At 42.8% G+C, this 17577-nt stretch overlaps 1 protein-coding gene across 23 annotated transcripts in view; it reads left to right on the top strand.

The window, feature by feature from the left end:
• The window catches only part of LOC123519872 (potassium channel subfamily T member 2-like), a 624454-nt gene that overhangs the window by 487118 nt on the left and 119759 nt on the right, over positions 1-17577 (top strand). For all 23 annotated transcript variants that reach the window (XM_045281480.1, XM_045281479.1, XM_045281478.1 and 20 more), the window contains one exon: positions 433-516. In XM_045281480.1, coding sequence (XP_045137415.1) covers positions 433-516 — 84 coding nt within the window. The remainder of the gene's footprint in view (positions 1-432; positions 517-17577) is intronic.

The following is a 17577-nucleotide window of genomic DNA, read 5'->3' as shown; positions in this document are numbered from 1 at the left end:
GTAGTAGTAGTGGTAGTAATTTAAGAGCTACTGCAGCAGTAGAAAAGTAAGTTCTGTACCACTGCTGCTTACACTTCTACTACTACTACTGCTATAGTTGCAGCTAACAGTAATGCTACTACAGTGCCACTACTACTGTTACTACTACTAGTATTACTACTACTACTACTACTACTACTACTACTACTACTACTACTACTACTACTACTAATAATAATAATAATAATAATAATAATAATAATAATAATACTCTAAAGTAAAACAAACACATAGACACACAAAATAAGTAAGGCAAATTTTTCATCCTAGTTTCCTCACTAACACTTCACTAATCCTCTCACACTTCCACACTTCCTTGGTTTCATGCTTTTCTTTAACACCACCAGTTCCATTACCTCGCTCCTCTCACCGCTACCCTTCTTCCTCCTGCAGATATGTTGGTCGCCTCTGAGAAACCTCTTCGTGCCAGTGTTCCTCAACTGCTGGCTGGCCAAACACGCCCTCGAGAATATGTTCGTGAGTATTACCCAAGACTTCTTCCTCTTCCTCCTTCGCCTCCCTCAGGACTCTCTAGCGGCAGTGAAATATTTAGGGTTATGAGCGTTTAGTAGTCAACATGGGGGTTTGATTAAGTTTCTCTCTCTCTCTCTCTCTCTCTCTCTCTCTCTCTCTCTCTCTCTCTCTCTCTCTCTCTCTCTCTCTCTCTCTCTCTCTCTCTCTCTCTCTCTCTCTCTCTCTCTCTCTCTCTCTCTCTCTCTCTCTCTCTCTCTCTCTCTCTCTCTCTCTCTCTCTCTCTCTCTCTCTCTCTCTCTCTCTCTCTCTCTCTCTCTCTCTCTCTCTCTCTCTCTCTCTCTCTCTCTCTCTCTCTCTGCGTAACTCAATCCCAAGTTTGCATTATTACAAACTCAGTGTCATTTCTTCTCATCCTTGTTGCGTCATTTACCTCCTAACCTCCAATTTCCACCATCTTCATGAATCACTTACGCATCACATTTCTTCACTTTTCCCAAACATTTCTACCAATATAACCTCCTCTCTTCGTATCAGGCTCACATTTTTCGCACCTATTCTCTACCTATTTCCCGTGTCTTCCTCACCCTCCTCGCTACATCCCCTTATCTCCTTGCCTATTGTAACCTATCGCCTGTTCTGTCACCTCGCCGGCTTCCACGAAAGACAGGGCCAAGTTAGAAGATAAGTAGAATGCCTTTGTGTGGGTGATACAATGGATAAGCATAGATTGGATGTCAGGGAGATGAAGAGGGATAGGATAGGAAACTGTGGGTCAAGGAAAGGTGGAAATCGAGAAATTCGGATTTGGAAGAGCAACAAAAAGTGAGTGAGGGAAGATGGAAGGAGATTGTGATTAGGAGTACCAGAGATTGGATGAAAACTTTGGATTGAAGAGGACTGAATGGGATTGGAAATAAATGATAAATGGTTTGGATATGAAGCAGTAAAAGTAAAGTAAGAGAGAGATTGGATGGAAACTGGATTGAAGAGGATTGGAAATGAATGATAAAAGGTTTGGATGGGAGAAGTAGAGTAAAAGAGTGTGGAAGGAGATTGAGATAAGGCGTTAAAGGCTTTGAATGGGGCTCAATGGGTTTAGAAAATAAAATAAAATGACCATTGATTGAGTTAAGGTAAAAAAAAAGGGGGAGGGATTATGTCAACAAAAGCAGTGTCGTGGCTGGAAACAATCTGAAAGCGGCTGTTTTAACACATTTTTCTCCTGCCGGTAGTATTATTATTAAGTTTCCTATACCCTTGTGCCTCCACAGCCCCAGCACTCACCCCACTCACTCACCCACTCACTCAACCTCAGGAAAGTGGACGTGGATAATGCTCCAATACTTCCACGTCTTTAGAATAACATAAATCGTCGTCCGTTTCTTTACAGGTTATATTTTTTTCTTCCCAATATTCTTTCAAGGTGGGAGTTCCTGGGTACTAACGTTCTTGCAGCCACACGTTTATTTTCACCTCCGTGCACCTTTCCCGGTATTCAAGAAAGGACAGTCATCGCTTTCCAATACGCTCGAGAGGAAAAGTGGATTACTATTTTTTTTGTCTTATTTTTTTTTTCTCCCAGTGTTTGTCTTGGGAGAGTGAGGTAGCGTTCTGCCTCGGCGCTCCTGAAGGGAAAGAAAGGGAAACGTGGTAAGCGTGTCTCTTGGTGGCTCGCGAGGTTGTCGTGGTGAGTAGTGGAGATCTAAACACTAGCTGGCGAAATTTAAATCTGTTTCTCTTTTGGTGGTTTATTTTGTATGTTTTTTTTTTTTTTCAAGGTGAAAAAAAAATAATATTAGAAAATAAAAGGCTCACTTGAATTGTAGTCTCCATAAAAGAATCAAAAGAATTAGTCAGAATTTAGAGTCAAATGGTGATTCGTCTTGTGTCCTTTTCCTTTTGGGTTCGATTTAGTGGTTCTTGTTTAATAGTCTGTCATGATTATATAAGTAAATTAGGAAAGCTGCAGGAAGTCGTCAGATCTGCTTCTCTTTTGCATTTTCCTTTTCTTTTCTTTTTTTTTTCGTTAAGTAACATTTAATTAATCTTTTAGCGACTTTGGACTCAGTGTCTCTTAGGTAATGGCTATGTTTTAGCGATTTGAACTTTGTGGTGCCTTTTTCATTTCTCTTTTAGCGAGTTTCCACTTAATCTCTTAATAGTGACATCCCTGCTCCGATTCGAAAGTAGGTCTGCATTATTTAACACTTTGATGCCTCACCGCGGTGGTTGGCATAGGTCATGGAGACGGTTAGTCACGTTTTTTTTTTTTTTTTTATTTATCTTTATTTCTTTATTTCATTTCTTTTATTTGTCTGTGTCTACATATATTTTCTTTCATTTATTTATTTATATATATTTTTTGTCGACTGAGGGTGCAGCATGCAGTATTAATAGAATCACGAAAACACGTTAGAATGTATAGTTACTTGTATCAGGATGCCGAAATGTTTCAGAATAAAGTCCATTGTGGTTCTTTTATGTTGTTATCATTGATATTAAACTACTCCTGCGTAGATATCATTCATCTCCTGCCCACTAACTCTTTATTCATCTTAACTTTTATTAATTAACTCTTTTTGATCCCTGAATCCGTCTCCCTTCTTTATGTTGAAGAGTGTATCAAAGGTACCTATCAAAGCCTTCTTCATGTCACGGTTTTCAGAACGTCGAGATAACAAGATAAGACACGTTTGTTTTCCTTATCCAGTGGCGATAACACGATAGACGCACAAGCTTATTACAGCCACGCGATCAGGTGAAATGCTTGTGATGTCTCTTGGATTTACACATCGTTGTAGTTTTATATACTGTGTTAGTGTGGTATTTTCAATCACAGTTCCCGGAAGTTACTCGGTGTTTCCTAGAGGTTATTAAGACTAAATGAGGAGAGGTAGGGATGTTGGGAGTGTGAGGGGGAAAGGACGTGGAGGCTGCTTATCATACACTGATTGGGAGCGTTGATCATTAGGGGAGTAATTATGATGCTAATTTTCTTTTACGGCAAACTTGAAAACACTTTTGACTAAGTTTGCGACTTTACCAATTGGTACTCTGTTGACTTTCATCAAACTTCTCAATTGTTCAACTCCTCCCGGCAGCCACGTCATTATTATTTTTTTTATTTACTTACAGGGATACCGGGCGGGGAAAAAAGGGACATTGAATTAAGCGATGATAATGAAATATGATGGTGGTGAGTCTTTTATATGTCCTGGTTAAGGAAAATAAGAAAGACTGACCCCAAAAACATGACACGCAGAAGATGCTATAAAGATTGTAATTCAAGAGCATATTCCGAATTACAAGTGTCCTCAAACCTCCCTCTTTAAGGAGTTTGAGTCACAGGTAACAGGAATTACAAAACCGGCCAGAAAATTCCACAGTTTACTATATAAAGGCAAGAATTTGTTATGGAAGCCAGCAAATGACAACAGAAAACGTGATTCCCACAAAAAAAATATTAAATATAGGAAAAATTCAGTCGATCTGGTTAATATTTCCGGAATTGCCTTGATGTTCCTCTTTCCAAACAGTTCAAGTCGTAGGAAGGATGAAAACTCGAAACAGGCAGAAGATTCCAGTTAAGCAGTGAGGATGATGATGATACTGATGATGATACCCTTGATAATGATAATGATGTGTTGCTTTATAGGCCTGCATTAACACCTGGCGGTTGGGGCATAACAACAATCACCACGACCACCACCACCACCACGACCACCTCCACCACCACTACCACCACCACCACCACCACCAGCACGACTTCTTCCACCACCACCACCTCGTTCGGGTCCGTCGTTTATTTACTAACTAAGCTTCGCACCTTTTTTTTGTTTTGATATACATACATTTTCTTCCTAAGCTCTTAATGCTGAGATGCGCACGAGAAACCATTCGGGAGCTTATAGTAGTGAACCTGCATTAAATATAGCAGCTTGCGGGACACCCATGAGGCACTGCGGACGCTCATTATCTCTCTCTCTCTCTCTCTCTCTCTCTCTCTCTCTCTCTCTCTAGTCACGGTAACCTCGAAGTGAGACAAAATAATCGAGGTGTGCTTCCCTTTTTTTTTATTATTTTCGACGTGCGGTCTCTCTCTCTCTCTCTCTCTCTCTCTCTCTCTCTCTCTCTCTCTCTCTCTCTCTCTCTCTCTCTCTCTCTCATTTGTTATAGCCTCGCGCTTGTTGCTCGTGCTGCAACTGGATTCTCGTTATTCCTCCTTTTCCTCCTCCTCCTCCTCCTCCTCCTCCTCCTCCTCCTCCTCCTCCTCCTCCTCCTCCTCCTCCCTCCTCCATCCTCCTCCTCCTCCTCCTCCTCCTCCTCCTGCCTCTCCCTCTCACTTTTCTTTTATATATTCGTCTTGTACTGAATTTCTTGTCAGATGTCTTGAGTGGATTTTTCTCGTGTGTCTTTTTCTTTTTTTTCTTTTTTTCTGCCATGTGGATGTATTTTTGTGTCGTCCTGTGCCACGCCAACTTTCTTTGTTAGCCATTTTCTTTCTCTTCCTTCCCTTTCATCCTACTGCCACTGCTACTACTACTACTACTACTACTACTACTACTACTACTACTACTACTACTACTACTATTACTGAAGTTTCTTTTCTACTTTTCTTCCACCTTGTTTTATATTTTTTTGATCTACCGCTTCTTTTCCTCACTTTCCTCCTCCTCCTCCTCCTCCTCCTCCTCCTCCTCCTCCTCCTCCTCCTCCTCCTCCTCCTCCTCCTCTTCCTCCTCCTCTTCTCTTAGCACTTCATTACGTATTATCCATGCCTTACATGAGACTCATGATATTTTTCTCTCCTCTTCTTCCTCCTCCTCCTCCTCCTCCTCCTCCTCCTCCTTCTCCTTCTCCTTCTCCTTCTCCTTTTCCTTTTCTTCCTCCTCCTCCCCATCCTCCTCCTCCTCCTTCTCCTTCACCTTCTCCTTCTCCTTCTCCTTCTCCTTCTCCTTCTCCTTCTCCTTCTCCTTCTCCTCCTCCTCCTCCTCCTCCTCCTCCTTCCTCCTCCTCCTCCTCCTCCTCCTCCTCCTCCTCCTCCTCCTCTTCGCTGTCCTTCTCGTTGGTCATCAGCAAATTCGGAGAAGCCATAATTGATCCGCATTCCGGGCATGTTCTTAAGTTCTTCTTCACTTTCCTCTTCTAGTTACAATGATCGATAAAGAGGCCACCCCCCCCACCCATCCCCTTCTAGCCCCTCACCCACTTACCCACTCCCTCCATCCGTTCTGTCTCCAACCGTCTTCTTCCTCCCACCCTCTTCTTATAGCCATCCTCTTCCAGCCATTCCCCTCCACCCACCCTCTCCCTCCAGTTATCCGACCTTTTCTTTTTTCTTAATATTTCATCGCCCTCCTTCCTCCGTGCCATCCTCCCTTTTTCACTTTCACTTCCCTCCAGATTTTTTTCTTTTCATCTTCTTTTTTCTGTCTTGCGTTCTTTCCTTGTGTCTCCTTTTGTAAATATGTTGAAGAGATAGAGTTATTTTGTGGTGGTGGTGGTGGTGGTGGTGGTAATGGTGGTTTGTGTGGTAATGGAGAGAGCGAATGGAAGGTTGTAGGTTTTTGGTTCTCTCTCAACCGCAACACAATCTCGGTTCGTTGTTGTATTTCGTCACACCATCCTTTTTCCTCAGCGGGAGTGTGTAATTCTGTTACTTTTAGAGGTTACGTGCTCTCTTATAAGTTTCCCAAGTGGACTTGATATTTTTGTTGTCTTAAGCATCACTCGTAGCGTCTCCCTGTGACTTTATGCCTCGTCTCTTCCCCCTGCTCCCTTTCGTAGTTGTCAGTGATATGTTGCTTATTTTTTCACTTACTTCTAGAGACTACATTTTTTTTTTCTCGTGAAAGTTGTGAATGTTTGTTTTCCATTACTATCTTGAGTGTAACTTATTAAATTTTGAGCATATGTCCCATTATGTTCACTTTTTCCCTGCTTATTTATCATTGTAACATTTTTTTTCTCTCTTTTCGCTCTACAAGTTACGTTTTCTTATTATCATTCCAGGCAGGACTCATGACATTGTCCCCCATACTCCTTTCTCCCTCCCTCACTCTCTTCTCTTACAATAACACTTCTACCCCCATTTCTGTACGGGTTTCTATTTCCATTCACTTCCTACCCCTTCCGTTGCCTTTTTCCATCAATTTCCTGACAGTCTTTCCGGCTTACAGTCCTGCACCATCCTTCCCTGTCCATCTTTATCCCCATCCTCTTCCCTGTCGCCGCTCCTCTCGTCACTATCACTCACCATTCTTCCCTGTCCGTCCTTATTCTCATCCTCGTCCCTCGTTACCGTCACTGCTAGTCACCCCCCACTCGTCGCCCCACTTCCCTGTGACCTTATCAGAGAAGCAGTGACGTGGTACAGCACTGCATCATTACGGCAGTTGTAAAATTCGTGAGGTTTTAGTTACTTAGGAAATGCCACGCTTCTCGTATTGTTTCTTCCGTCCTTCCTCCCTTCCTTCTCTTTTCTTTTTTTTTCTTTCCAGTTTGTTTCTTGGATTTGTCTGCCCTTTCTCTCTCTCTCTCTCTCTCTCTCTCTCTCTCTCTCTCTCTCTCTCTCTCTCTCTCTCTCTCTCTCTCTCTCTCTCTCTCTCTCTCTCTCTCTCTCTCCAAACCTTGCTTCTAGAGAATAACATACGCTTCCCTAGAAATGATCGTAAGCAGCTTCTCTTTATTATATACACTACAATATTTGCTTTACCCTAACAAGACAAGGAATTCGTATGGCTATGGAAGTGCAGTGAACGTTCCAGAGTCACAGAGAGGAGAGCGTGGGCAGGCTAAGGGTGAAATGCGTTGCCCGGAGTGGAACATAAGAGGTCCATTTGTCAAGGCCGCAGACGTGATTTGAGTGAAGCTGTCACGTGGACGAAGGTTATACTAATGATGCTGAAATAGGCCCTGGCTCTCATACATGTCATCGCCCTCTGTCCCGGGATAAAGGAGAAACGGGGAAAGAGACTATATTATTTTGTCTTAGGGCTTATATTATTTTCCTCTAAGAATATGTTCTTCTTTTACAGTGTTAAGTGATGTAGCTTGTGGTAGGACTCAGCTCAACGTTAAATGCATTAGAATAGGTAAGCCTTATAGGTTGGTGATTCGATGATAGAGAGTTATTTGAAGGATATTGACTGATTCTCTCACTTGCTTATGTATGTGTGCTTCATCTGATTCCCTTTGATTTTACTGATGGGTCTCGTAGTACTGCACTAAGTTATCTAATCTACCACTCGACAAACACCATGCAAGTTTTAGTTAATGGGTAACTTCATAACAAGAGAATATAGATAACAATTTAAGCATGTGTTACAACCCGCCCTCGCAGTGAGTGAGAACTAATATGTAATATGTAGGCAGACAGAGGAAAATCATAGCTATTTCTTATGATCATTTTAGTAAGAGGATAACACACACACACACACACACACACACACACACACACACACACACACACACACACACACACACACACACACACACACACACATCTTTTCTTACTTCCTTCTTCCAAACCCGTCTCCATGCAAAACGAAGATTCCGCACATTAAATGATACATGATTCCCAGGAGAAAGCATAACTCGTGCGCGTATGAGTAATGCGTCTGACAGGCCGCCCTGAGGGACCCACGGGCTCCGCCACCCCTGCCCCGGCGGCGAGATGGTGAGGCGTGACTGTCTCCATAAATTTTACTCTTGCCCAAGTGATTCAGGCGTAACCAACCACACATACACCAAGACAGGAATATTTTCGGTGTATTTCACAATGTCTTGATTTTTTTTCTGATAATCGCAACAATTACCCGTGTTTACATAGCAGCAGTAGCAATTTTGTAGCAGTATGAGTAACAGCAGTATAAACATGAAGGGTCAAAATTAGGAAAGTAACAACATATACCTGTACCTCCAATGTGCTACTGTCATTACCGTGGCACTAGTACTACTGCATTACATCATATACCAAAGACTCACACAGTAAAATGTTATAAAATAGAATGTCCTACTGATGACACAGAAAACGAAGGAGAATAACACTAACGCAAAAAGAACCACTAAAACTGTATGTAAAAAACGTTGCTGATAATAACGTATACGGGACTAACCTTAACCCTGTAGATCCATGAAAAGTGGAAAAAAGACATAATCATAAAATGCCTGAGCAGCTTCCTCCCTTCCCTCAGCCATCCCGGGAGAAAAAGGGACAGGAGGGGAGCGGAAGGAACGAAGGAGGAAACTCAGCGCCACTTGACTTCCACAGCCGGTCAGGGACTCACGAAGGGATCTCATTAGTCTCGCCTCGCCTCCCTCACCTCGAGTTAGGCCGTAAAAAGGGCAGGAAAAACCACAAAATCAAGGCCTATTTTACACTAGGTCTTACCCATGGAGCAGATTTTTTTTTCTCTTGTTTTCTTTCTCTTTTCTTCCTTTCTCTTTCATGGCGTTGAGAGGGAAAAATTTATCTCTTCACAATTTAGATACATGTTCAAAGTTCTTCCATTTAAGTTCTACGTAAATGAGGTGGATTTTTTTTCTGTCTTTTTCTTTGCTTTCTTTTCCTTTTTTTTTTTTCTCTTTCGTTTGAGGATTAGTGCTATTTATTTTTGTTGTTGTTGTTGTTGGTGGTGGTGGTGGTGATGGTAGAGGATTAGAATTGTTAGTAATCTTGTTGGTGGTATTGTTGTTCCTGGTGGTGGTTGTGGTAGTGGTGGTTTTATATCCTGCACATTATTAAGAACTAAGAACGTCAGTCGTGTAATATGATATAAAAACAACATCCGCGTAGCACAAAAGACAGCTTTGTTAATATACTCGCATATAATCCGTCTCTCCTCATCATGCTGTAAATCTGTCGCTGTCGTGGCAATGCAAATTCCTCTCCTCCATCTGCCATAAACCTCGCCAATAATCCTCCTCCTCATCGCGCCTCAGAACACTTCAACACTCACCACTGAAGAGAGAGGGAATTTTTTATTTTTACTCCCATTTATTTCAAGTCATTAATCCCTTTAGTACCAGAACGCTTCTTCATATTCATTCTGGTTACTATCTGGTGATTTTGTACAGCTTCAGAAACTTGTGTGGGGATTAAAATAGTGAAGACTCTGGCCATTAATCTTCTGACCTTCATAGACCCTTCCTAATGCAAATAAAATCGTCTATTCATACCCAAAACTCAAGGTAGAAATGCGTCCCAGTACTGAAGGGGTTAATTGTGCATTGTGTTGAATTAAGTATGAGTTAGGACTGAAAAGAAAACCTTCGAGAAACGTGTTTATTTATTTTTTATATAGTTTCGCTTCGTAGGAAAAAAAAACGTATCAGTCTCATCAGCTATATAGTCAGGATTTTCTCGTTCGCCAGTGGTTTCTTTAGGTGCAGCCAGCCTTGAATAGACATTGGTCACTAGTGAAAGGGAAGGCCAATGACGACGAAGAAAAGAGCTGGCCACTACTCATTATGCAGAGGTTAGGATTGACTGACGCTATCTATCAGGCCCCCGAGAGTATATATGGCGTATTTTTAACCTGTGCGCTTTCTTTTCTCATCATAATTATTTTCAAAGGTTACATGAATTATTACTTAAGTTGTGATAAGGTGCTATTCCTATTGACAGTGTGGTCTTTGTGCTTTTCATATTGGGGATGAGAAAGTGTAGGTCCTGATCACCTCTTGCATTAGAGAGAGAGAGAGAGAGAGAGAGAGAGAGAGAGAGAGAGAGAGAGAGAGACTGCCCCTTCTCATTGCCTATCTAGTTTTTCCAATGCGATTCTTTCTGGTGTTTCATCATTTTTACGTAAGAGTATCTGGCCTTGGAATGCAAAAGTTATATATTAGAAAAACAACCCACTAACGGTACACAGCACAATCAGTAAGTTATTATGTAAAATCTAAGTATCTTTATAAACCTCTCTCTTCACACGGCTCAGTTCACAGGAAAAAGAAAATACTGAAGCTGGCAGGGAGTTCCAGCCACATAGTACTAATAATATCACGCAGTTAATCAGATAACCTTATGATGTACCAATATTTTTATCTTTGTATTTATTGTATTCATTTGTAAAGTTCAGCCAAGGGAGAGGTGGTTGTGATACGAAGCGACGCCCGTGCAGTGGTTCATCAAGCTTTCACTTGGTTAATAAGGTCATCATCTTTCTTCTACCTTCCCAGCTCATCTCCTGTTGGCCTTCCTTCCTTCTCTCCCGTGACCTGCGAAAATATATACGTGAGATTCTGGTTTCAGTCTTCATCCTTCCATTTCGTCCTGCACTACTCCTGCCCTCCCCTTCGCTCTCCTTCCTTCTCCCTTGGTATATAATTCTCTCTCTCTCTCTCTCTCTCTCTCTCTCTCTCTCTCTCTCTCTCTCTCTCTCTCTCTCTCTCTCTCTCTCTCTCTCTCTCTCTCTCTCTCTCTCTCTCTCTCTCTCGTTTATCCCATTGTAGTATTATTTCATCTTGCCCCGCCATTCTGCCTCTCTCGTGTCTGTGTGATCTTCCTCCTCCTCCTCCTCCTCCTCCTCCTCCTCCTCCTCCTCCTCCTCCTCCTCCTCCTCCTCCTGTCACAGCTCTCCTCTCTGTCGTCTACCCTTAGTGTTTTTTTTCTTTCTCTTGATATTTCTTCTTCTTTTCTTCTGTTTCAAAATTCACAATCCTTTACCTTGTACCCCTTCACTCTTCTGTCTCAATTTTCGTTTCCGTCTTATTATTTTCCCTCCTTCTCTTTCTTGCTTTCCTCCTTTTCTCTTTTTTATATTTTCCGTAAAGTCGATTGGAAGTGTCTGTGTTAGTGTGTGTGTGTGTGTGTGTGTGTGTGTGTGTGTGTGTGTGTGTGTGTCTAACGATTTCCACTTCATCTAGCTTTCTTCTTATCCATAGACAATCAGAGTAAAAGATATTTATGAAGAGAGAGAGAGAGAGAGAGAGAGAGAGAGAGAGAGAGAGAGAGAGAGAGAGAGAGAGAGAGAATGATGTCGAGGTGCTGAGCTAGACCCCAGTAAAATTATTTGCTTTCGGGGACTCCATTCCAAACGTGACCCCATTTTCACAACAAATGTCCAGCATGGCGCCGCTGATGTGCAGAATTGCGCAGAGTAAAGTATGGAGGTCATGACGCCTTATCCAGCAACAGGACGGGAGCGTGATGGGAACGTAGGAAGACACCGAAATTAAAAGATATTGACAGAGAGAGAGAGAGAGAGAGAGAGAGGGGAGGGTATTCAGAAACGCCCTGCTCTCTCACCATTATTATTATCAAATGCAACATATATTATCAGCCGGGTTATCAAGAGTGTTCCTCCGTTCAATAATGAAGAAATGTTGTTAATATGTCTCTAGAACCTTAAAAACACTATTTAAAACCCGTGTGACATCAACGAGAGTCTTTTGAAAATAATTGAGAGAGAGAGAGAGAGAGAGAGAGAGAGAGAGAATGTCCAGCAGTACCTCTCCACTTTATCTTCACTGACACTGACAACCCTTACTGTCTCTCTCGCCAGTCACAGTCCTCGTTTCATATCTTCTGGATCCTTCACCTCTCCCTCTCCCTCCCCCGAGTCCTCTTTGTCCCCTCACTGTCCCTTCACACTGCCTCCTTCTCTCTGTCCCTTCACGCTGTCTCCCTTACTCTGTTTTTCTCACTCTTTCCCTTCACACTGTCTCTCTCACTCTTTCTCTTCACACTGTTTCCCTCAATCTATCTCTCTCACTCTTTCTCTTCACACTGTCTCCCTTACTCTTTCTCCCTTACACTGTTTCCCTCATTCTTTCTCTTCACACTTTGTCCCTCTTTCACTCTTTCCCTTCACAGTGACTCCCTTACTCCTTCTCTTCACACTGTGCCTCTCACTGTCTCTCACTCTGTCCCTTCACACTGTCTCCCTTACTCTTTCCCTTCACAATGTCTCTCTCACTGTCCCTTCACTCTGTCTCCTTCACACTGTCTCTCTCACCCTCTCCTCAGTCTCTCTCTTGAGTCGCCACGTTTATTTTCCAGGAGATTTTTCGTCGTTCCTTAAACCTTCTCGACTTGAACTGATTCCTGACCTCGTTTCCCTGCCTGCCTGACCCCTGCGTTGATCCCCGATCCTCCTGACCTTATTGAACACAGTCTCACGCACCATTTTCCTTTTCTTCTCTTATCTGTAAATGGGAGGATGGATGGTACTCGTAAGCTTTAGTCTTGTTGGAGACTTTGTTGTTTGGCGAGGAATAATAGTTTGGTTCCATGGTTGGCTTGTGCGCATTGCTTGTTTTGTAGTGTGTGTGTGTGTGTGTGTGTGTGTGTGTGTGTGTGTGTGTGTGTGTGTGTGTGTGTGTGTGTGTGTTATGATTTTGGTGGTTATTAGGAGTCTGACTGAGTTTCTACTTACTCCTCCTCCTCCTCCTCCTCCTCCTCCTCCTTCTCCTCCTCCTCCTCATCTGTATGTAAAAGATTGAAACAGTTTCAATCCTAATATTGCATTTTCTTTATTTACATTCGTATTTATTTTTACGTTTCTTTTCTATCTCTAAATATTTGCGCTTGTCTTCTTTCTTTTATTTTTCCATGATTGTTTTTTTATATATCGTTCTCTCTCTCTCTCTCTCTCTCTCTCTCTCTCTCTCTCTCTCTCTCTCTCTCTCTCTCTCTCTCTCTCTCTCTCTCTCTCTCTCTCTCCCTTTTTTTCTTACATATTGGAATATTTATTACCTGTCACTCACCAACCTTCACATTTCGAAGGCAATTTTTTTCTATATATTTTATTTTCTCCCTTTAGTCTTCCTCATCCTCATCATTTTCTTCTTTCTCTTCCTTTTTCTTCTGTTCCTTTTAAATTTTTCCTCTTATTCATCCATTTCCCTATTTCTTTCTCGTTATCGTTGTCCTCCTCCTCCTCCTCCTCCTCCTCCTCCTCCTCCTCCTCCTCCTCCTCCTCCTCCTCCTCCTCCTCCTCCTCCTCCTCCTCCAACACGATTAAGATACGCACGTGCTCATCCATTCTCGCTTCGTAATAGTGTCTCAAGGATATTTTGGTCCCAGCTGGCCGATGCTGACTCAGAATTCTGTCTTGGATTTGTTAAGGAATCTGCCTTATGTAACTTGTTTTAACTGTTTGTCTCCCTTCTGCTTATGTGCACTCCTGTTTTCCTGCGTTTGTGTGTGTGTGTGTGTGTGTGTGTGTGTGTGTGTGTGTGTTTTACATATAGTTTTTATCGACATAGTTCTTTATGAGTGTAGAGTTCACGTCCTCCACTGAGAGATCTAAGTGTACGAACAGTAGCTAATAATTCAATATGCCAAAAAGAAATGGTAATGAAGCTCAACGATGAGAAAAATGTACTTATACCCTTTTACTAGTTCGTCGTCATCTCCATTTCTTTTTCTCCTTTTATTTCAACCACTCCAAATGAAGATCGCAATGACGTCACTAAACAACAATAGGTGGTGGTATCTAAAGAAGCAGTGAAGGTCGCCAGGATAAAGAGCAGCACGTGGCTGTGTGGAAGGAAGCTTCGTCTTTCTCAAGGCGAATCACGACAAGCCTTCACAGGCCCTTATTGACGGCCGCCAAAGTTTGCTCATCTATACTTCACGACCGGTCACAGTTATCCTTTGTCTGTGGCTTTGTGTCGGAAGGTGAGCCCATCGTGGCGGCTGTCCTGGTGGATAGTAAGAAGAAAAGACAAGGAAAGGAATTGTAGGAGGGAAAGATTAAGAGAAAAGACCGGTATAGCAGGAATGAACACAAATGACCCTCCCCGTTCCTCACACACACACAAGTAGCTAGAGTGAGAATTCATACATATCTAAGTTGACGTGTATCAAAAAATTATAGACTGTGCATGAGGCTTTGGCAACTACAGTACAGGGCAGCCGTGTAGTGTGGTAGCATTGGCATCTGTGTATGGAATGGGTATATTAATAATGCAGTGCTGTCTGAAGTTTATGTCATGCGTTTTGAATCTTGCAGTTGCCATTTAAGGTGAACACACAACGTAAATCATCTACTTCAATATCAATAAACTATACATGCAGTACATTATTCCAAGGTATATTTCCGGAATTTATGTAGACTTTTATCTAAATTTATCTACATTTTCCTTAATAGTTAAGTATACACTTGTGCTTGTTTCAATGGGATGACGTTTTAATTAGAGTGACTTCACTATTGTTCTTTATCTTCTTTAGCTATCCTCATCTAGGTACAAAGGGAGGGTCTAACCATGCCCCACCACTGATCAATGCTCCTTCCTCCACCCGCCCACCTTCGTCCACTCACCGTTTGTCGATCCCCATGGCTCTCACTGATGGCTCTCGCCAAGACAGGGGAAGTGAAAATATGCAAATTGAGTGACAGTTTTATAAGATAACCGTAAGATAACCCGTCACTTGGCTATTGGTAATCTCTCAGCGGCAGTTCGAGAGCCGCCTTTTAGGAACAGTATCGCTTCCTCCTTGCAACCGCGGAAAGATGGAAAATACGTAGAATTTGTAGTGATCCAGGAAAGTGAGTGCATTGGATAGTTGCGAGAAGAAATATGAAATCTTTGTAACGTCCAGACTACTAGTGCCTCTGTTCATTAGGAAACTTTTCTTTTCAGGAGATGGGGAGGCGGGGAAAGGGGCGGAAGCACACAACTTTTTTTACTGTGGCAAAAACTATCTTTTTTCCCAGTAATACAAAGAACAAAGTTATGAATTACAGAGAAAAGTATTGACATTTAGTCGTATTTATGTGCTGTCTTGCTTTCGGGCAGTCATGTACAATGGGTCTTCTCTGTAATGATGAGAGAAGTGGCGCGCTTGGCCGTTACCATGACGAGGAACGAACACATCCCTTCCTGACCAACACACGAACACTAGCCTTGATCTTCAAAGTTCAAGGACAGATTCTTTACTACACTCACTTCTTCCTCCCTTCGCTGTGAACTTTTTAATCTGCTGGTGCTGCTGCTACTGCTGCCTTGAGTAGTGATGGCAGGCACTGCTACTCATCCTGCGATACTTCGTGCGCCAGTGACACATCTCCTAGTGCACAGGACAAGAAAGAATCACACACACACACACACACACACACACACACACACACACACACACACACACACACATACATACACACACGGCCCGGTAGGTCAGTGGTTAGAGCGCTGGCTTCACAAGCCAGATGACCGGGGTTCGATTCCCCGGCCGGGTGGAGATATTTGGGTGCGTCTCCTTTCACGTGTAGCCCCTGTTCACCTAGCAGTGAGTAGGTACGGGATGTAAATCGAGGAGTTGTGACCTTGTTGTCGCGGTGTGTGGTGTGTGCCTGGTCTCAGGCCTATCCGAAGATCGGAAACAATGAGCTCTGAGCTCGTTCCGTAGGGTAACGTCTGGCTGTCTCGTCAGAGACTGCAGCAGATCAAACAAACAGTGAATTACACACACACACACACACACACACACACACACACACACACACACACGTTTGCTTCCCTATTTAGTTGTGGTTCTGTCTTTGTCTGTCTTTGTCTATACGTCTGTGTGATATTACTGCTTTGTCTGTCTTTGTCTTTGTCTACTTACCAGTCAGCCTGTCAGTTTATTCATACTGGTTCGCTCCCTCACTCAGCGAGCACACCTGCATGCGTTGGTTGTGTAATGATAAACACATCTGCGTGGCAAGTGCAAATGTTTATGACCTCTCTCAATTGTTAAGTATTATGATGAATATTTATGAGTTGGTTGACTTGCGAGTTATTCTGCTGGGGAAGGACTACATACTTTCAACACATGAATAGTAGATTTCCCCATACCACCAAACATCAGCTACCCACTACTACACATTGCTCATCCACCTTATTTTAATACACACTGCATCTCTCTCTCTCTCTCTCTCTCTCTCTCTCTCTCTCTCTCTCTCTCTCTCTCTCTCTCTCTCTCTCTCTCTCTCTCTCTCTCTCTCTCTCTCTCTCTCTCTCTCTCTCTCTCTCTCTCTCTCTCTCTCTCTCTCTCTCTCTCTCTCTCTCTCTCTCTCTCTCTCTCTCTCTCTCTCTCTCTCTCTCTCTCTCCTTTTGGTCGATATAGATGTGAAACCCATTATCTGCCTCCTCTCCACCCCTGACTCCCTAGGAAGAGTCAGGCCAGCTGTTTATTGTGAATTTTCCAATGTGCACTTTGCTTTTATTGAATGTGTTCGTCGCAGCTTTTACTGAAAGAAGCGAGACAAATAAGCAGAATGTGTAGATGAAGGAATGAAATACCGCCAGGGAGAAACATTGAAACAAATCCTATTAAATTTAGGTTTGTCAGGTGAGCAGCGTCTGTAGTTTAGCTCAGTTACTGTTTGGAAAGCGAGGCACCTGATAGCTGCCCAGCAGCCGGGCATCCCTGTGAAGCTCCAGCAGGTCTCCGTTACACCTCGCCGGCAAGTCGGTGGAGCAAGGGTCCTTTGATGGAGGCCACACACAGAATGGCTACCAGTGTCTGTGTTTGACAACGACTCCCACCGTGGGCTTGACCATCCAGCGTGTGCTGCTCACGCTTCACGGTTGACTCGCACTAGATTTGGATCGAAAACCTTTGTGGAATGTGATGTTGATCTAACCTTTAAATATTCTTATTAAAATAACCAACCATAAGATCTCAATAAAAGCACAAGCTAATATCGGCACCTGGTCTGCATGCACACATGAGGCGACGAGCACACACCAATAATTTCACGGATGCTTTTGGTTAAGTGCTGTGTGTAAATTGATTAATTTAACGAGAGTAATGCATCCAAAGTGTCCTTTCAACCACTCCACACCCGCCAGTGACGCAACACACTGCTGAATGGCATCAGGCGAAAAAACCCATGAACGAATTAGTATTGCCATTAACAGTACTGAATTCACCCTTTGCCAGGAATAACGAGTTGGAGCTGTGACCATTTCTGGGTATTGTGGGTGATGTACTGGACTCATTAATCTGTTTTGTTCGTAGCAGTGTAAGGTTTGGAATGATGTAAAGCATTAAGTATATTGTGAATGTGTCTTGTTTTGGAAAATTTTCTTGGCATGTCTCAAACTGAACAAGAAGGAAGTTGCGAGAGA

The sequence above is a fragment of the Portunus trituberculatus genome, chromosome 46 (genome assembly GCF_017591435.1).
Source record: "Portunus trituberculatus isolate SZX2019 chromosome 46, ASM1759143v1, whole genome shotgun sequence".
Lineage (NCBI taxonomy): Eukaryota > Metazoa > Arthropoda > Malacostraca > Decapoda > Portunidae > Portunus > Portunus trituberculatus.
The sequence above is the reverse complement of the archived record's forward strand: the minus strand, read 5'-3'. Positions and strand labels throughout refer to the sequence as shown.